Raw genomic sequence first — 22,250 nt, 5'->3', positions numbered from 1 at the left:
GAGGATGGAAAAAAATGATGAGGTCTAGCTACCCCCTAAGATTGAGAAGGTTGAATCTAAAGCTTGTGGAGGACCAAAAGAGGGGGAGATCTCAGATAGTTTAGACGTTTAGAAGAGGAGGTAGAACTTCCACCTCTGCTCTTTAGGATGTCCACTCAGCAGAGAACTATTAGACAAATATACTCATAATTGGAGATGTATTTTTGCTTTGATTACTAATATTGATGAGCCTAGAATTGTGGAGGTGGTGGATATGAGTGATTTGCAGTCTTATAGAGCGACCATGGATGAGGGGATTGTTGTATTGAGGATAAATGACACATTGAACTTGGTATTGTTGTTAGAAGGAAGAAAGCTTGCTAAATGTAATTGGCTAATCAAAAGGAAGATCAGTTTGAAGATGTTATTGAAAAGTACACTACGAGGTTGATTGCGATGACATTTGGCAGTTCCCTATTATCTATAGTAACAACTTTTGATTTGGAGGAAGAGATCTACATGATATAGCTAGAGCATTGTGTGGAGAGAGATAAAGAAACTTTGGTTTGTAGATTGAAAAATCTTTGTATAGTCTCTAGCTATCTCCTAGGATGTGGTATCTAAAGTTCAATTCTTTTGTGTTGGGATTGGGTTTTGGGGATCCAGATCAGATCACCATGTTTGTTATAAGATGGGTGGTGATTGTTTTCTTGTTACCGTATTGTACATGGATGACATGTTATTCTTTGGTAATAGTGAGGAAATGATTTGTGTGATTCAAAGCCTCATCTTTTAGCACAATTTGACATTAGAGACTTGGGAGCAACCAATTACATTCTAGGCATGGAGGTTAAAAGGGATGAAGTGAACAAAAAGATTTGGTTGGCTAGAGAAAGGATGTAAACTCAATGTTGGAGAGATTTGAAGTGTTGGTTTGCATACCTTTATGTGTTTCTATTTTTATGGGGATTAAGTTGTCTATACACCATTGTTCATCTTTACATAGTTTTTTGGAGGACATGGCTTGAGAGCATAGTTCGAAAACTTGGACTCGGGTTCGACTTAGCAACCCAAAGTTTTGACTCAAACTTCGGATTTGACATAGACTTGGCAAAAAAAAAATCTCATAATTACACAAAGAAATCAATGCATTTAGGGAATTTGGAAGTCTAATTTTTGACTATCAATTTGTGATAATTCAAACATTACACGTGTCATATGATCCTCAAAGTCTCAAAATTTGAAATTTTAGTCACTATGCTTGTTATGTTTAGGCATCAGAGGAGTCCGGGCTCAGGACTTGGGAGTCTAAGCTTAAGCCTTGGAAGTCTTGGAGCAAGACTTGATTGAGTACTCTCAAAGATTTAGCTAGACTTGATGTAGGAATTTGGTTGAATCGACTTGGCCTTCTTAGATACTCGGGGGTTTGGCGAGTCTTGCAAAGTACTCACAAATTCTTTGAAGTATGATTGAGAGTTTGGTGTATGCTATATGGTCTATACATGACTAGACATTGCCTAAGTAGTTTGAGGTCCAGCCATTTCATGGCTAATCCGGATGAGATCATTGGAATGGAGTTAAGAGGGTCTTTTTGTGGGGTATTTAAAAGTAACCTATTTGTTGTCATGGTGAATCTACGAGGGACCACTCTTAGTGGATATTTGTGGATTCAAATTGGTTAGTTGATGTCGACAATAGAAGATCCAATAGTGGCTATGTTTTCAATTTATCTTGTGGTACTATTGATTGAATGAGTAAGCAATATGCTATGTTTGCTTTGTCCAATATAGGGATTGAGTACAAGGTAGTGACTCATGCCTATAAAGAAAGCTATGTCGCTTAAGAGATTGTGTTTAGATGTGCGGCCAAGTTAGGGAGCTATTGGATTTATTTGTAATGGTCAAAGTGACATGTCTAGAAATGAAATTGGCCTTTCATGTGAGGAGGTAGTATTAGAATATTTAATTATATTTTAGTCACCTATATTTAGTTCCTTGTTTAATGGTCATTTAGCTTTTAAGCTTTATTTAGCATTTAGCTTTTTCTTTTAGTTAATTAGCTTTTAAGCTTTATTTAGCATTTAGCTTTTTCTTTTTAGTTAATTAGCTTTTAAGCTTTATTTAGTGTTTAGCTCTTTAATCTTTTACTTTAACATTATGTTCTAATTATAGAACATCGTCTCGTAACCTCTATATATATGTGTGTATATCGTTCAATGTAATCATCCGATTATTGAATCATTCATTCAATTTATTTTTCATGGTATCAGAGCGGGTTGATGGGATTCTTTAAAGTTTGGCGAATTTTTTAATAAAAATCATGGCCTTCTTTCTGGAATATTTTCCAGATTTTTTTTAATTGTTTTTTTATAAATAAAACAATTTTGCTTTTTTGAAGGCTTTTTGTGGGTTTCAAGGGTTTCTTGTTCGTGGGCAAATTTTTGTGTTGGGCAGCAGTTCATGTTTTTTTTAGGGTTCTGGAGATTTTCGGGCCTGCAACCTGGAGTATTTTCTTAGGGTTTCTGCAATTTTCGACTAGGGTTTTAACCCTTCAGTTCAAGTCAATTTTATTTTCGTTGCAGATTCTTGGTGGGTTTTTGGAGACCTCAACTGGGTCATCGTTAGATTTTTTGGGTGCATCGTTTTTTGTGCCTCGATTTGTGAGCCGTCAGATCTGCATTTTGATTTCAGATTCTTGGTGGGTTTTTTGAGAGCTTTTCTGGGTTTGTCTCATATTTTTCTGGGTGCCTCGTTTTCCATGCCTCAAATTTTGTGCCAACGAATTTGCCTTGGAATTTAAAAACAGTTCACAATTTTTGCTATTTCTGTGGATGTTGGGATTTTTGCTGTTTTTTGGGCATCATTTATGCTGTTTTAAGTGTGCAGAAAATTTTAATTTCTGGGTTTCTTCCAAACCTCGAAATTCGTGCCCTAGAATTCGTGCTAGAATTCTCCTCCAGGGTTTCAAATTTTTTGTACAGCTGCTTCTATTCTTATTTTTGAATCAGATTCTTCTGTCTCATGCTTTCACTAGGTTGACCTCGTTCAACCTCCATTTTTGTGATGGCATCTTTGACCAACATCATGTTGGAACACAATCAAAAGTTCAACAGCTGCCACAACCCCTGGAAACAGTGCATGTTCACGATAACTGAATATCGTTGCCTTGATCAGATTGATTTAGGCCATACCTCATCCTACAGGTCCCAGGGTTTTCACATTTTTTTTCCTCAAAAATTGTTCGCAGGGTTTAGAATTTTTTCCTTAAAAATTATTATCTGTCATCTGCAAAGCTTGCGTGGGTTTTCCGATTTTTCACCATAAAAAATCATGGGAGGGTTTTGCTTGATTTTTTCCTCAAAAATCAGGGTTTTGCCATGTGAAGTTTCAGGGTTTTGTTCGATTTTTTCCGCAAAAATCGATTTAGGATTTTTTACCATTTTTTCCACAAAAATGATGATTTGTATCTTCAGTTTTAGAGGGTTTGCCGATTTCCCTCAAAATCATGGTTTCAGGTTTCAGTTTGGTTGCCCAATGTCAGGTTGGATGGATTTTGGTATTCTTGGTCATTAACACTTTTCAGATTCAGGGAGGGTCTCCACTGCGGCAGAGTGTTATTTTCATTTGTGATCAAAAGATCTGCAGTGTCTTCTGTAGGGTAGTTAGTAGATAGAATGACCATTAAGGGAGGGTATTAGAATATTTAATTATATTTTAGTCACCTTTATTTAGTTCCTTGTTTAATGGTCATTTAGCTTTTTAGTTAATTAGCTTTTAAGCTTTATTTAGCTTTTAGCTTTTCCTTTTAGTTAATTAGCTTTTAAGCTTTATTTAGCATTTAGCTTTTTCTTTTTAGTTAATTGTCTTTTAAGCTTTATTTAGCGTTTAAGTCTTTAATCTTTTACTTTAACGTTATGTTTTAATTATAGAACATCGTCTTGTAACCTCTATATATACGTGTGTATATTGGTCAATGTAATCATCCGATTATTGAATCATTCATTCAATTTATTTTTTAGGTAGCACATAAAAATCCAATATCATTTTGTTTGTGACATGGTGGACAATGGGAGTGTGATGGGGGAGAAGGTTGATACTTCGAGAATGTTGTAGATTCATTGATGAAGCCAATGAACGTGGAGAAGCCCAAGTGGTGTAGTGAGTCTATGGGCCTCATGCCCCTTTGTAGTTAGATTGCAGTCTTTGAGTTCACCTTTGCTCTTTGGCAATGAATTTAATAAGTGGGAGAGTGTTGGAAAAATATCAACTTTGCATACTAATGTTCAAATTTTTCAATTTAAATCACAAAAATATCTATATTTGGTACCCCAAATTGGTGGGTTCATAATTCCTAGCCTGTTTATCCTAAATCAAAGTTGTTGGATATGTTAGTAAGAACTTGAAAAACCTAAGCAGAGGTGCAAAGAAGATTAGTTGAAAATGATACACCTCTTGTACCATCTGAGCACAAGAATACTTTGAACACACTGATAATGCAGATTACAGAGATTTAGAAAACAGATTTTTGATAATTCCTAGATTTAATTATCCAAATGCCACACCTAAGCAGAGGTGCAAAGAAGATTAGTTGAAAATGACACACCTCTTGTACCATCTGAGCACAAGAATACTTCGAACAACACTGATAATGCAGATTACAGAGATTTAGAAAACAGATTTTTGATAATTCCTAGATTTGATTATCCAAATGCCATCCAAGTGGTCCTTGATCTTTTTTGGATCATAAGACATCTTTAAATGGGTTTGAATATGCCAAGTGGAGTGCCCAAGTTGAGGAGTCAACTATTGCAGACATTGTGATGAGTTATGACAGCTGTAAGAGCATCTTCTATTTTTAGTAGAGGAAATCTCGACTAACCTGGGCATTGGAATTTGGGCCAATTACGACACCATTTTAGCTCATTATATTGACTCATGTTTTTAGTAATCCACTTTTCATTTGCATTTTTAATTTTGCTTTTTTGTTGATGTTTTAGGATGGAGTATTGTATGAGTTGTATAGTTCACTTGAAGGTAATGTTAAGTTGCTAAAATTACTCCAGAATCTGAATGTTGGTGATACTCCTATAAAGCATAGCTGAAGATTTGTATTGTAAATGCTTAGTTGCTGAATAATAAAATTGCTCAATATGGTGATTTCTCTCGTAAGGGTTTTCTTCAAGTAAATCATGTTGCCATGGTATAATTCTCTTTGTGTATTCTTTTCTGTAAGGTTTTTTTTTGTTTTGCACAGCTTCCTGTAAAGGTTAGTGTAAGAAGCATTTTGGCACCATTTCTTCTTTTCAATCAACACCAATCATAATTTCCTCAACAAAAAACATTTGGTTCGTCCATGATCCATAAAAAAGAGGATGATAGGTTGCACACCTCTTGATCAAAAGAGAGGATCTCTTTGAGTTTTATATTTATTAAGGCAGACTGGCAGAGTGAATATAAATTATAAAGAAATCTCCAATTTCTTAAACTTAAATAGGTATCTAGTATCACAAGAATTTTGGATGATATGAATTGGTAATGGACTGTAACAAACTTTAATCATGAGGTTTGGATATGGATCTTTTGTGGTGGTGGCCTTTTGAGAGTTTTGTAATGAATATATAGAGACTCACTATAAATATTAAACTGTGATCTTACAGATGTCTGTAGCACTTGAGCATTTTTTTGCTTATTTTATTGAAGATGATCATAGAGAGATAAATTGCGTTCTATGTGTTATCAGCTATGGTGATAAGCATTTTATATTGACAACTAGTATCGTTTCAGTGATTCTAATGCTGTCTCAGATTAAAATTTAGAAGGTGATTAGGTTTACAGGACTGCTGCCAGTATGTAATTCTCTTTCTCAGTAATAATGATATAGTGTTCTTATCATGTAATAAAAATATAAATATAAATCAACCATTCCTATAAAAAGTTCCAAATATTCAACAATTTTCAATTTTAGACATTTTGAACATTTCTGTTCTTCATAATTAGATGGACTGTAGACTTATATTATTCACTCAAGATAAGATTATCATTTTTATTAAGGCTATTCTCATATTGATCAACTTGATTAACTTCCTGTTTTGTGTATCTTCCCTCTATAGTAATTTTTATAGAATATATGTACATTGACAATGAAAATGAATTTTTGAAATTGTCTGTCTAGTCTCATGTGGATTCTCAATTCAGCTCTAATGTCATGCAATATGGTTCTATATGTATATGATGAATGCCTCACATATGAATAATTGAAACTTCCTATGCTATTAAAATTTTCCCTATTCTTCTAATTGTTGTCCCCTGCCATTTGCTTAAAAAGGTCCTGTTCCTTGCCATCCTAGAAAAGAGTCTGCCATTCGCACTATGGACATTTTGTGGAACATAGTTGAAAAGTAATAAAAAGGAATACCAGTTTAAAAACAACATTCAAAGTGTTCCTAAAAAAAACTAGCAAGCTTGGAAGAAATTTTAAAAAGTCTAAAAAGACTTAAAAGATTCATTTAAAAAGATTCAAAATAATCATACTTTTGATTGACAAATCTCCATTGTGCAAGTTGCTTGTTTCCCATAGGACTAAACAACCACACTTTAAGCCTTTTCAATCCTTCACCATAAATAGAAACCAGCAAGATTCAACAATGAAAAATGTGAAGTTGGAATGGTAATAGATGTTTTTGTGTCGTGTTTATCAAATGAGGGGCTTATGGAGACTTTAAGTCAGTTTAGGGTTTTAAAATGCATTTTTAGATTATGTTTCCATATTAAAATGTCATTCTGAACTTATATTAAAGTGCAACAAATGCACTAGATATTGTTGAAGTTTTATAGCTTCGAGATAGATTTTTTCATGCTTCGTTCAAGCCTCAATTTCTTCATGCGAATCTTCACATGTCTCCAGCCGTTGGCAAGCTTCGTTTGCTTATGTGGAGTTATTTTGTGTTGGCAGCCGTTTCTTTTTCGTTGTGGAGTATGTCCGTTGTCCTTCCCTCCCGTGTCGGTTGTGTAACCGATCTTCTTCTTCATGCGCGGCGTTTGATTTTCTCGGGAAGTATTGTCAGTTTGCGGGGTATGTGAACATGTTGATTCTTTTGGTGCTTGTTCTATCATCCTGTGTGATGTTCGATCTTTTGTTGGAGATCATATTATGCTGCGATCTTACATCATTTTCTGTCTTTTTCTGTGGTATTTCTTGGAGTGCTGCAAATGTCTTTAGATTGAAGACATAAAGTTATTCAGTGAGAACATTTTGTTCTTTTGTATCTGCAGTCTTTGATACGAGGAGTTTCTCGTAATTTCTATGCTATTTGTTTTGTAGTAGATTCAGTCACTCTTGAACAGTCTCAGATTATACTGTGGATTGTTATATGATAACAATCATGTTTAGTTCTGAGCTTACATAATCTTTGTATCAGATTTGTGATCATAATGAAAGGTTCATTTTGGTGTGGCTGGGTTTTTCACCCTCAGGTGGAGGGTTTTCCCAGGATAATTTTTGTGTATTGTGTACTTGTGAGTTTTCTGAGTTTCAGATTTCTGAATCTCGTCTTTCTCCAGTTAAAACTTTAACAGATATTACGACACAAAAGTGGCAAAAAATCCCAAACCTAACCCTGAATTCATGCAACAGGCGTAAACTGAAAAAGGAGATATAAATGAACAAATAATGCTGAAACTGTTTTTTCAGCTGTACAATTATAGTTCCTGGATACTCTTTCTTATTATACATGACTGCACTTGTAACAAAGAAAAAAACCACAGGTTATGCAACCACAGTGCATCCAATTTCCGGTCAATCAAAACTCCTTGGAAACCGATATTATATTAGTCAAGGGATGTCAAATAAATGTGATTTCTACGTGCAAAAACAAAACGAACTGATACTTCACAAGCAAATCCACAAGCCAAAGGTTGAATCACTCTAGATCAGCTTAGAGATATAACCTCAATGCAAGTTAAAATCACAAAACGCCAACTGCAAAAATGACTGATCTGCAAACCATGAAGAGTCAAGAGGGAACTGCAATTTCAATAATCTCATCCACCCACCATATCATCCTATCCACACACCAAAAACGTGTGTCAAAGATCAGTGCTAATAATATCTCTATGTCACAGAATAATTATCTATCAAGATTTAGGAATTCATATTTGAAGAGACGCACAATGGCTACGGCAATGGAGATTTGACTATGGTGTACAGGGGAACCACTATCGATAGGGCTCAAAGATCTTTTCTCACTTCTTTTATTCAACTCTGACTCCTGCTACGACTACGAGGGTTAATATTGTGGCCCAGGCTGTGACTGACTGACTCCTGACGCATCACCAGCAGTGATGAATCAACAGCAATGACTTACTTTGGTAGCAATATTGAGAGGATGGAGTCGTTGAAATATAGAGATGACAAACTCATCCATATTTCATTCTTCTGCACAATCCACTTCGCAAGATATGCATATAGGCTCTGATACCACGACAGAGATTTGGGAGAATAATGAAATTTAACATACGTCCAACATTTTGCTTCTATTCATTGCTTTCTTCAATGAGATAGTACAAATATATAGGAGTACATCTCCTACTTTACAGGAGGAACTCGTATAACAAATTATCTATTTTGATGAGTTGTTTTACTTTTAACAACTCAACAAGCAAACAAACCTCAACAAATAATTAATCTCCCATCTGTAAATAGCTACGTGAGTTACACAACTCACATTATGTTAACATTAACAATACATTTCCCAACAAAAATGCTGTGTCTTACCCACATATTTTTTTGTGTTTTTTGCACCTTTTTTGGAGTGGCAAGTGAAATAGTTGGTCTGACTGAGATTTTTGTAAAAATTGACACCTGGGCTTGGCAAGAAGACAAACGATTCAATTTAGGGTATGCTTGTGCATTTTAACACTCTCTCTTAGGTAATTTATATTGACCTTATTTATAAAAAATAATTCTCTAATTTTAGATCTTGCAAATTATGCTTCTGGTCTGAATGTGTACAACTACTCTTTAGGATATACTTATACATTTTGATTGAGTAGGAATCAGCATGGTTTTGGAGAGAAAGTATGTCTTCTTTTAATTGTAACTTGCTGTTTTGCTAAAATCCTATTTTATTTTATAATACATATAGGCTTCCAATAGTTTGTTAGGCAATTATTTTACATTGATTTTGTTCTTTGGTTTTGTCACTTTGTGCAAAACACAATTTCTATGTCAAAAATTTACAAGTACAATTTCATTTCTTTTACACATCCTTTAGTAGATTTACAGTGGTTGTCGTAGTGAGTGCAGGAAAGTTAATGTTTGCATGTTTTAAATGAAATATGGCTATCAGGTCTTATTGCTGATGGCATCATCATTGACTATGGCAGTACCTGAAATGGCAGCAAACTCTTTGCATGAAGGCTTCGCAAAGGAGCTACGATTGCGACAACAGCGCATTGCAGAGATTACAGAGATGATCCATGTTTGTCTCTTTTCTACAATGCCATTGTCCTTTCTGCAGCATTAGCTTTATCTTTAATAATGCCTATGGTATAGCCTATCATGATATTTATGGTTGTTGATTTCAATTTCTATTGATTTTGATTTTTTGATTACATATGATATTTAAAGCTTCTTGGTAATGGGTTTAAACTTAAGGGTTCCAATTTTTGATTTTGGTATGACAAAGTTCAGTGGTACTTTTATTTGCAGGTAGCAAGCCTTCTTCACGATGATGTATTGGATGATGCAGAGACCCGTCGTGGTATCAGTTCATTGAACTTTATGATGGGGAATAAGGTACTCCTTTTTTAGTAGTTAAACCTTTTTTTTTGAAAAAGAATTCTAGTTTTATTAATCAACGACAGCTGCCAAAATAACATATTTGGTTTCAACAAATTACAACTTCTATCTTCTTAGTCAAACCACAGTTGCCATAATAACAACTTTTGGTTTTAATTGGTGAGAACTGTTTAGTAGACTTACATTCATGTCTCACTAACTGCATGCACATTAAAGTACACTTCCATTTGCTTCAATCATAAACTACCAATCGAGCGTTTGCGTGCCTTCCAAAAATATTTGTTTTAACATGTATTTCAACTTTGAAAAGAGAATGATCAAAATCTTTTACCTTGCTTTGCCTTTATCATGCTTGGGCTGCTCTTTATGAAAGGGTTGCTTCTTGTTTAGCCACGTTTTCTTGTCGCTTTATCATCTATTCCGGGACCAATTCTAGTATTGTTTCTCTCTAGTGGACCTTCATCTCTAGGCTGATCTAGCCATTTTCTTCACTTCTTGATTCCACTTCGTGTTAAAAATTGCAGTTTAGTAAGGTTGCAATTCTTGCTTTTTGGACTTTCGTGCTGTCATACAACTAATGTGCTGCAGGATTTTTCCTGTGTAAGCTGGATATACTAGAGGAAAGTTTACACCATTGACATTAATAAAATTTCTTGTTTTCCAAAAATGTGATTGGTCATGATTCATTTATGGCAACGCAGAGTTGCATTCCAGTTCATTATTTATTAATGAAATCCTGATAGTCGTAAGAGATTTTTAACTAAAGTTATATGATTTGGGGTAATTTTATTAATTTGGTTTATAGATAGTTTTTCATCTGTACTGATTGGTTTTATAAATTATTGTAATAGGAAATGTGCATACCAAATATGCTTTGGGAGTTCTGTCTGTATGTGATAAATGACTGGATGGACAAGCCAAAAATGACAAGCAATGCCTGTGATTTAGGAAAAATAATGCATTGAAGGACAATTTTTAGTGTAGGTTTGCTTTTCTTTGAGGAAACCGTCTGGTTATGAAATTCAAGGATTTAGCCACAGATAGCTTGGGTAAAAAGATTTGGTTATATATATGTGCAGATTATGGCATAGTGTGATAATTTACATTTCAATTTGGGATTTTGGATTCATCTTTGGGCGAAGTCCTCCTCAGATTAATGCCACTTGTTATTTGATGGGTCATTGTTTAAGAAAATTTCATTAGCAGATATTGACATGGAGAAACTAGTGGGGTTTTGCACTTGCTTCATCTAAAATGGTTGTTAATGTATAACTGTTCATGTACCTGAGAAGTGGATGTACAATTAATTTGCCACATGTAAATGTGACTGCATATTTTTCTTTGCTGTTTCAAATATGGCTTTCTCTGGGGTAGTTGAAGTCTGTAAATCTATATTCTAACTATGCAATTGTTTTAATTTTTTTTCCAAGATAGGGAAGTTTTCATTTTGGAACTTTCCTGCAAGTGTGTGTCAATTTTTTTTCCAATTAGTTGGTTTTTTCTATGTGGATTTCTCAGGTTTTCTTTTAACCTTTTTTTACCACTGAACTAATTATAAATGCTGATGATTTGACTAATAACTTATGACTGCTGATGATATGATAGGTTTTCCTGGAACTATCTATTTATTTCAGACAAGTTGTTATTTTTGATACATTCTTTATTTGTCTGTGATACAGCTTGCTGTATTAGCTGGGGATTTTCTTCTTTCCAGAGCATCTGTAGCACTTGCTTCACTGAAAGACACAGAGGTGAATTCATTTTCCCAATTTTCTTTGTTCTAATGGTTTTTTGTGGGGTAGTGCTGCTTGTCAAACTCTTCATATTATCTTTATATTCTTAATTTTCTTACAAATATGATATAGTAAAAATTACTAGTGCTGTTGGAAGTTGTCATTGATGTCAAAGTAAATAGACAAGATCGTTGAAAACTGTCTTTGATGTCAAAGGAGAAACAACACAACTCAGCCTTTGGGAAACGGATTGGCATGATGATAAAAGTTACACTAACAAGCGAGAAGAGGAGGAAATGAAATTTGCTTAGTGAGGGGAAATAGATGGGTTGAGACTCGGTGACAAGGTGAATGAGTTGACATTTACATTTGATTCCTATATTTATCTATATCGGCGTGTATCGATATCATAAGGAGCTGAAGGTTGCATAGGGAATCAAAATAACTGCTCAAGGTCTTGAGCATGATGTCAGTTACATGTTGGCAGGCCTGGTAAATCAAAGATTTCAGTTGAACATTTACATGAAACTACTGTTAAAGCAATACTTGCTGTTGTAGATTTTGAAAGAAAGGAATTGCATGAAGAGAATCTAGACTGGCTTATTCACTGTTAAAAGTTTGCTGAAACAGAAAAATTTCATAATCATTATCATCTTGTGGCCAACTTCTTGGAGAGTAGTTGCCTACTACAGAAGTTAAAATAAATTAAATTAAATATATTCTGTTCATGGCCGGCCTTGTAGAAGTATGTATTATAATTTATATCTTTATTATATTCTTCCTGGTCAACTCTTGGAGCAGTTGCACATTATAGGGGATTTCAAATAAAATATATTGCTAATGCAGGGCGACCCCTTTCATGGCAGCAATCCCACTTAAATGGTTGTGAAAAGGTGCCTCTATAAATAATGATTGCCTCCTTCATGATAAGGTGCGTCATTTGAAATATGTTGCCTCTCTCCAAGTATATATAGGCAGAGTTTGTGGAATATGAAAAGGGTGTGCGAATGAAAAATAATATTATTCAGATTTTGAGCAGAGCAGGCTTATTACAGCAGATAGGAGTAAATGAGGTTAAGGAATAGTCTAAGAATAGATTGATGGATTATGAGCAGATTTGTCAAGGGGTGTATATGGAAATTGGAGAAGAAAAATATATGAAAATAATTGCATCAAATTTATGAAAATATACAGTGATATATCAATTCTAGGAAGAGCAGATCTAAAGCAATATAATGCAGATATATATGTAAAGGAATAAGAAGCAGATCTTAAGTGTATGAAGGGCAGAAATTAAGGCTTATTATAGCAGATATATGTTATATGTTTGAGCAGATTTATGAGATCCTTTTGATCTCATTTTTGTGAAGATATTCAAGGCAAACTTATGCTTTATTGTGAGAGGTATTTTGAGGGCTTGATCAAGATTGTGAATCAGATTTTCAGCTGTAAGGACAGAATAAAGAAGAATTATAGCAGATATATATCATTTATGTGAGGAGATTTATGAGGTTAATTTAATCTCATCTTGAAGGCGAATTTATGCAAGTTATGTAAGATTGATTGTGAAGATTTAAAGAAGATTTTGAGCAGATTTGTGAAGCTTTATTTGATCAAGAAGCTTGCCCTCATTCATATTCTATTTAAAGGCTGGAGCCTTCTATTGTAAGTAATCAAAGGTTGGACTGTTATTGTGAAAGAGATTTGAGTCTCTTATTGTATTGGAGTCCGGTGATAAGGGGATTGGTGTCTCCTGTGTGTTGGTGCCTATGAAGCTTGCAAGAAGATATATATATAAAAGCAATATATTGCCATGGTTTTCTCCTGTAAGGGTTTCCACGTAAATCCTGTGTATTTTGTATTCACTACTGTGAGATATACTTGTGCGGATGCTTTTGATTAATGCTTTGAGATTGCTAATGTTTAAGTAAGTGAAAATTCTTGTATACTGATTCACCCCCCCTTTCAATATAAGTGTCGGTTTTCTAGAAGTGCAACACTAATAAATGGAAATGTAAGGAACTCATCATTTATTTATTACATAGAGAACTATTTTAAAGTGGGCTATACTATGAGTTGTTTGAACTTTGAACAACTGGAAATTCATTTTGTTTCGAGGAAAAGGGATCATACTCCTGCTACTATTGAGGAGTCTATTACTTCCTTTGAGGAAGACAATAAAGGGAAATATCCTGTGGAAAGCTCAATTGCTGGTTCGAGTATGGGTACCAGAATTCGATACAATGCCGGGACAAATTTTTTCCTTGGGTACGGGTACAGGATTTGAGAGAGAGAGTGTGTGTGTGTATAACATCAAAATTATAAATTAAATTATAAGAAGTGGAACAATGATACCGAAATTACCAATAAATTATGAAGTAGCAATGTTTAACCTTATTACCCTTCAGAAGATGAATACTAAGGGCATAACATAGAACAGTTGAATCCTCCTTACTTTGTGTTAGCAAGAAAAAGGGGGAACATAGACCGAAGTTGAGCCCCAAGTAATTTTTGGATGTTGTATTTATACCCGATTTAGACACACAAAGGGAGCAAGGAGTTAATCCGCACTGTACCTTAATCAGTTAACCGAAATAGAGAAAATGGAGTACTCACAAACCATAACACATGATATGCAGGGCTTTGCCTTTACGATATCCTTATATCTTCTTGCACATTATATTCTTTATCTCTATCTATCTATCTATATTTTTTTCTCCCAACATACCATACTCTGTTACATTACATCTTTACTTATACAAATATTTATCTAATGGGACGTGACCCATTTATACTAGTCCTAGTCTAGATGAGGTCTTTTCAATTAGGGGCTTTGCAAGCTCCTTGTGGTGAATCGCTTTATGGTCTGCCTTGACTGTACATGTCCTGCCTTTTTCCTGCCAACACTTTGCTTGGTACAACTTTGCTTGCCCTCTCATGTCTCAAACAAAAGTCCTGCTTTTTTCTGCCTGTGGTCTTATGAATTTTTTTCGTTCCAAGAAAATAATTTTAGAGGAGAAGGATCCTTTTACTGTGGTTGAACAAAAGTCATTGGAACAATTCTATAAACCACCCTGATCTTGGGTTGGTATTTTGAAAGGTTTTGTGGTGACCTGTCTTGTGTAGTTTGTTTGTTGTTCCTTGGCTGTCTTTTGCTGTCTTGCCATTCTTATTGCTAAATCTTTTTGCTTGTAAATGTGTCTGGGCCTTTTCAAAATACCTGCTTACTAAATCAAAAACAATATCATAGCTGATTTTTGCATAGGAAGTTAGGATCTAATTGTTGAAAAGGGGTTTGGTGTCAACAAACTACAATTTCTTGGAGTAGGTTGGCCTTGTATGCCTAATTCTTTTAGCATTTTCCATCATGTTATTATTGAGAACATAGTATTTTGACTATAGCCGTAGATAAAAATGTTGGAACCATTCCCCTATTTGGTTGCCATTGTGGATTTTCTTTTTACCTTTGAGATTGGGTTACAGGTTTCTTTCACTCATTGCTTTCAAAGTAGATTGAGTTATCTTTAATCCTTTTATTCTCTTATGTTTTTTTGTATAGGGCTATTTTGGGTTGTTATTGCACATTGATGGCTAAACTTATTGCGTCTTATAATCCTTTCAGTTTTATTATTTACTGTTATGTTAATCCTTTTACTTAAGACACTCATATTTGATCTGGAGTCCAGGATAGTCTGGGGGAAAACACCTAGTTTGATAAATAAAACTGTTAGATACACTGAAATTCTAATGTAAATAATTTATTCTCATTAATAATAAGCTCTGTAAAAAGAAAAGTTTCGAATAAGCATTATGCTGAACAAAAACTACAATAAGCAAAGCTATTCTAGAAACCAAGAATTGATGCTTGAATATGAATTGATTCTTCATTGCTGATGATTTCTCTGTATATAATTAGCCTCAAACTTATTATGCATGATTTTGATACTGATCTTCATCCTCGTTATTTTCATCTACTACAACCTGTGCTATCTGTCCTAACAACCAATGCATCAGGTGTATCTGTTTTCCAACATCCTACCAATCTTTTGAATTTCATTTCAATTTTAAAAATATAATTGACTTAATCATTTTGACCTTTGTATGTATGCTTTCCTGGAATATGAAGCCATACCTTAGCATGAATCGTCTCTTCTGGACCATTTGAGACTGTGGTTGAAGTCATTACCTTTCCTACAACTACAAGGATGAATGTATGCCTGCCAAGCATTTCACACAGCTTGAATAGCCTGAATGTGTACACTAAATCAGAATTTTGCACAATTCTATCTGCCATTATCATTAGAACTGCCTTAACTATGCTATTCACAATTTCATCTGCTTTGTGAAGAAAGTACTGAAGGTTGATCCCGACATATGATGTTGGTTAAATCCAATGTGAATGTTGTCTTATATCCATAGTTACCTGGAGACGTGGATGAAGGTAGCATGATAGGGATGGGGATGCCATTAAGATTAGAAAACAAGAGTAATTGATTAAAGTTATGGCTATATCATGTTGTTGTGACGTATTCACACATCGCCCCATTGCAAATGGGGACCCCTACCTTTTTGCTTTCTAGGGTTTGTTTTCTAGGTCTTTTAGGATCTTGTCTTTTAGCCTTTTGCATTTTGAGTGTCGTCAGGGGGATCGTTAAGATAGAAAGCTCTGTTTTAGCTAGGGTGAGTCAGTGGATGCTCAGGGTTAGGGTCATCTTTGAAAGTCTTCCTTAGGGCGAAGTTTTGCTATGGTTGCTAATTGTGTCTTGTTTTTGAAGAGGTCAATGAAGCTTGGTGAGTGAATATCATTTTTGAAGGTCTGAGTTAGGTCAAAATGGTGAGTGATGAAATCTTGGGCGTTGATTGATGAGTAGTTGACCTATCTGTCCTTTGGAGACGCCTTGGCCAAGTCTAGGCATGATGATTTGATGAAATGGTCAAGAAGCTTGAGCTAGACTTAAATTTCCCTCCTAACCCTTCCAAAGGGTCTAGAGCGAAATTTCACCAAGGACCCAAGATTTCACCTACGTCAAACAGTGGTTGAGCGAATTGGCAAGGATATGGAAGGATATGCACCAAGGGTTGTGTCTAGAGAAAAGTCAAGTTAATTCCAAAGTGAATGAAGCCTAGAATCAGGAATTTCGCTCCTGACCCTTCCAAAGGGTCCAGAGCAAAATTCTTGAATGACCTTATTTCCTCACTAAGACCTTGAAATAAATGCCACTTTGAGAGCAATTTGACTTGATGATGATAGGAGGAGGCCTAAGAAGTTATATTCAAGCCGAGAAAGGGAGGAAAAAGGTGAGAAATGAGCCCAAGTAAGAATTTCGCTCTCGACCCTTCCAAAGGGTCCAGAGCGAAATTCACATAACCTTCATTTTCTTCCTTGTTATGACCAAGTTTTGGACTTCTAAGGCATGGTTGGAGTGACCTTGAGGTGTTCTAGCCTTTGAAAGGAGGTTCGAGGTGATAAAATGATGGAAATCAACCTGGAAGGAGAATTTCACTCCTGACCCTTCCAAAGGGTCTAGAGCGAAATCCTCCATTTGACCTCCTTTTTTTTGCCTTAAGCCCTAGGTTGGCCATGTTTGGAGCTAGTTTGATGGTGGATTTCCTTGATTGGGATGGAAGGAAGTTGAATTGATTACGTTTGAGGAAGAATTGGAGGAATGAAGTAGAAAATCAAGCCAAGAATGAGGATTTCGCTCCTGACCCTTCTAAAGGGTCCAGAGCGAAAATCTCCATAACTCTCATTTTCTTCCTTGTTTTGGCCAAGTGTTGGTTTCTAAGGCATGTGAGAAGGTGAATTGGTATGTTCTTGCCTTGGGAGGTGATTGAAGGCATTAAAAGATGAAGATTTTGCCTAAAGGATGAATTTCGCTCCTGACCCTTCCAAAGGGTTCAGAGCGAAATTCTTTATAAACCTCATTTGCTTCCTTGCTTAGGCTACAAACCTTGTTCCTTGGGCGAAGAGTGATGTATTTTTGCCTTGCAAAGAAGATTGGAGTTGAAAACATGAAGAGTCAAGCCTAGAATGAAGATTTCGCTCCTGACCCTTCCAAAGGGTCCAGAGCGAAAATCCCCATAACCACTCTTTTCTCTCAATTTTGTGCCAAGTCAAGTGCGGGTTAGGATGAATTAGGATTGGAGATGTCTTTAGGCGTGACTTTGAGTTGCTAGTGATCAATAAATTTGAAGGAATTGAGCAAAAACTAGGATTTCGCTCAACCCTTTCAAAGGGTCTAGAGCGAAATTCCTAAGATCACCTATTTCCCTTGCAAATCAAGTCAAAATTTTGGTTTTTATGGCTTAGGGAAGAATGGAGCAACGTTTCCTTGACCTTTGAGGTGAGTTGAAGTGAGAGACATGATAGAATTTGTCCTAAAATGCAAATTTCGCTCTTGACCCTTCTAAAGGGTCTAGAGCGAAATTCCACGAAGACACCCCTTTCTTCCTTGTTTGGATCAAGATCTTAGTCCCTTGGGCATATTTGGAAGTAAATCAACATGGTTTTGCCTTAGGAAGTGAATGAGGGCGAAGGGAATGAAGAATCAAGCCTCAATCTTGAATTTTGCTCCTGACCCTTCCAAAGGGTCCAGAACAAGATTCTTGCAAACACCTATTTTTCCCTTGGAGAAGGTCAAATCCTTGGTTTTTATGGCGTGGATGGAAGTGAGATGATGTGTCCTTGCCTTTTGAGGTGGATTGGGGTTGAAAAATGAAGAAATGTGCTCAAAACTAGAATTTTGCTCCTGACCCTTCCAAAGGGTCCAGAGCGAAATTCTTAAAATCCACCATTTCCATTCATTTTTGTGTCAAGCTAAGTGTGGATCAAGGTAGATTGATCTTGGAAGGACCCCTAGGCATGCCTTGGAATGGATTGTGTCCACCAATGGCCAAGATTTGGAGCTAGGACAAGGATTTCGCTCCTGACCCTTCCAAAGGGTCCAGGGCAAAATCCTAAATAGGTCCTGTCCCTGGCCATGATTTTTAGCGAAATTCTCCTTTCTAGCCATTTTGAGGGTCAAGCAAGTGTTGCATGTATGGGAGAGGGATCCAAAGATGAGAGTCCAAGTATAGAGAGTGAAAAGGATAGACCTTGGTGAAGGAAAACAAGCAAGTCAAGAATTTCGGTCCTGACCCTTCCAAAGGGTCCAGAACAAAATTCTCAATTTCACCTAATTTGCTCATGATGAAGGTCAAGAGATGGATTCCTAGGCCTTGGTGGAGAGAAGACTAGTGTATGCTTGCCTTGGAAGGCATTTTGGAGTAGAGAAATGATAAAATTTGTCCTAGAATGTGAATTTCGCTCCTGACCCTTCCAAAGGGTCCAGAGCGAAATTCTTAAAACCTCTTTTTTGCTCCAATTTCGCATCAAGCCTAGTGTTGATTGAGATTAAAGGCATCCTTAGACATGCATTTGAGCAAGTTGTGGTCACAAAATGTGAAGATTTTGTCCTAAAATGCAAATTTCGCTCCTGACCTTCCAAAGGGTCCAGAGCGAAATTCTTATAGGGCCTGTCCCTGGGGAGGATCTTGAGCGGATTTCATTCTAATGCCTTTTTGTTGATGATTTAAGGTAAGAAATGCTATGATCGGGATAAATATATCATGTGTCCTTAATCATCTTTTGGTTTATTTTGCAGATGGGAGGAGACCAAACAGGACAAAAACGACCTATTCCAATCCATCCTCATCAAGGGCATTCCAAAAGCATAAAGGTGGACTCAAGGTGTTCTAAAGCGTTTGAAGACTACAAGTGTTCAAGAAGTTGCCAAAACCTTCACTTCACCACACTAAGGAACCACATGATGACAAAGAAAGGAGTTGCCAGCACTTCAGGGCAAGATATGCTATTGGAGAAGGAAGACTTGACAATAAGGAAGCCTCATCAGGCATATGGGAGTCAAGGAGGTATGCTTTTCATCAAAGTACATCAAGGATGAAGGAAGATCAACCAAGGCACAGACGTCAGACAAAGTGGCATCCCGGTCACTGCTCCTCCAGTCAGATTGGTCCACCTCAACATGTCCAGATTCAATGTACCTGACTCATCGGGGATGGCACAAACTTCGGTGTACCTACCCCTCCTTCCTATTGGTCCTCACTCCTGGAATGTAATTTTCTCATTGGCTAAGGAAGTTTGTTATAACAAACCCTAATTAGGGTTTCTATCCTTTAATCCTAGCCATTGATTGTAAATCAATCAGAGCCATTGAATTGTAAAGGGCTCTCTATATAAAGCCTTGGCTCCTCATTTGTAAAGGTTAATAGTTAGCTAATAGTGAATAGAGTAGGAAATAGTTAGAGTAGAGTAGAAAGAGTAGGCAAAGATTGTTGCCAAGACATTGTTGTAAAAGACATGTAAACTTCATTGAAGGAATGGTGAATTCTATGTGTCGATTCAACAATTTGCATGGTCTCTATACTTCTCAAATTTGATTTCATGTTATTAGTGGAAGAATTGTGTATGATCGATGGTGAAATTTGTATATCCATACTACTAGCAGTTTGTCGATTGCAAACTTGCCTTGTGTAGTCAACTGGAATCATTCAGCTTAAGCTTAACTTCAATTATCGCTTCTTCATTGATATGCATCAACCTGACGGTATCTATGCTTGTAGCGGTAATCTAAACGTCATAAAGCTTTCCTCAGAAGATCGCACTAATCTTGTGGAGATGATCCTAGGATGTCAAAGCAAGACTTAGTTAGAATTTCATCAAAGGTCATTCATTGCTCTTACGTTCTTAGCGTTAGAAATAGATCCTGTTCCAACCCTTAACCCTTTTTTCCTTTTTTCAAAATCAAGGGCCAGTGAAATTCCACATTCCAATAATATCCAAAGCAAATCAGACGTTCAGGTCGTCGAAAGTAAGTCCCCTTGTGATTCTAGAAAAATCACATCATACTGCAAGAACTTATCCACACGTAGAGAACCTCCAATTACAACCTTGGAGCTACTCCGATTGATCCTTCTGCGAAATCTTCAGCATTCAGGGAGCTTTATTCAAGAGAGGATAAGATACCTCTGGGTATTTTATTTTGTGTTTGGTCGTGTACAAAAGACACATCAACACATGTATACATCATTCACCAAAAAAATGTAGCTATGGGGATGGGATGTTTATTTCAGTTTTCTGGTAACCATGCCCATATCTAATTTCTGAACCACCTCAACAATGGTTAACCTTGGGGTCAGAATTACCATATTTCATTTCTGAACCACCTCAAGAATGGTTAACCTTCAGAGGAGGAATTAATATGATTACTTCTCAATACTCTCAGCACTAGTGATTGCTTTAAATGGGTGTAGAAAATAGCTATTTTTCCTAGTAAAAGAATCATAATCAAATAGAGCAGTAATTCAATGAGCTGTGTTGTCTTTAAGTAGCTGTTATTTCTTGCTTCCATTCCATTTTGTTCTGCATCTACAGTGGTATCAAATTTTCTATCTAGTGGAATTCAAATCATTCAGCCAAAATCCTGTGTAGGGCATTCATTCTTTGTTTTGTTGTAATTCCCTCCTTTATTTTATGAATTGTTCCCTTATAGCCTGAAGCAGGGTAACATTTTTTATCAGTGCTTTGAATCATCCTAATAGTTTCTCTATACTACCCATTATACACACTTATGTCAAAAACTCATCAGGTGACCAATCATAAAATCACATTTAACATCAATTCCAAATAGTCAACCAATATGATTTGTTTAGAAACTCTATTATATTTTGGGTTCAAATGTGTGTATTCCTCAATCATGGATGCAACCCAGAACAACCAAATATTTCACGATCATATTGCAATTGCTTATATTTACTAATGTGACAAATATGGCTAGACATACTGCAAGGCCGTTGGGTTCATTCCTTTATGTTTCTTGGCCACTTTCTTGTGAGTATGCGCATTTATATTGTTTTTAAATTGTTTTTTTTTTAATATTTTTTAATGTATGCCTGAGGCATTTTTGTCTAAACCAATTCATATTTAAGATGTAGAATTCACAATAGTCCTTTGTTCTGAGTTATAGAATTAATGTTTTCTGCTTTATTTCATGTGTGACATGTCTGGTAGCTAATGCCAAGTTATAGTTGGAATTTATTATTTGAAGATCTCAGGCAGGCTTCCTGAAATTTATACCTGTTGATTTGAATGTCTGTGTGATATGCAATATTAATTGAGTCTTTTGGGTTCATGCCTTAATGTTAGTAGTCAGTTGCTTTTAGTTTGCTTGGTGATATGGACAGAAAAATTTAAATGTTTGCATGTCTATCTATGGCGTTGTGAAGAAAAAATTCAGTTTTATTACACAGTAGTTGATATTTTCATTCATATTTGTTTCATGGACTCACTTTATCTAAGCTTGAGGAGAATTCATGATTCAATGTTTGTCTGAGAGTTTTTGATGTTGGGACATGTGTTGTCTTCTGCTAACATATGTTCCATGTCACATTTTGCTATTTTAATGTGATGCCCCTGATCATGTTACAATGAAATTAGTCAAATAAATATAATAATAATATTCATTTACATGTTCATGAAATCAGAAATAAGTTAAAGTAATAAACAAAATTCAGGAATATATATAAATATATTATAATTGCCCAGATAATCGTCTTATTTATAAGAATTCATGATTTTGATTTTCTGTAGGAAGCCAAAGATTATGAGATCAATAAGACAAAGAAGAAAAGCATTGCTTTATCTAAAGGGAAGATGAATTACTCCTATCTTGACTGACCACC

At 35.7% G+C, this 22,250-nt stretch overlaps 1 protein-coding gene across 2 annotated transcripts in view; it reads left to right on the top strand.

Moving 5' to 3' along the window:
* Nucleotides 1-22,250, top strand: part of LOC131029235 (solanesyl-diphosphate synthase 1, mitochondrial) — a 144,553-nt gene that overhangs the window by 57,816 nt on the left and 64,487 nt on the right. For both annotated transcript variants that reach the window (XM_057959656.2, XM_057959657.2), the window contains 3 exons: nt 9,326-9,457; nt 9,688-9,774; nt 11,457-11,528. In XM_057959656.2, the coding sequence (XP_057815639.1) occupies nt 9,326-9,457; nt 9,688-9,774; nt 11,457-11,528 (291 nt within the window). The remainder of the gene's footprint in view (nt 1-9,325; nt 9,458-9,687; nt 9,775-11,456; nt 11,529-22,250) is intronic.

The sequence above is a fragment of the Cryptomeria japonica genome, chromosome 3 (genome assembly GCF_030272615.1).
Source record: "Cryptomeria japonica chromosome 3, Sugi_1.0, whole genome shotgun sequence".
NCBI lineage: Eukaryota > Viridiplantae > Streptophyta > Pinopsida > Cupressales > Cupressaceae > Cryptomeria > Cryptomeria japonica.
This window is presented reverse-complemented; position numbering and strand designations above follow the sequence as displayed.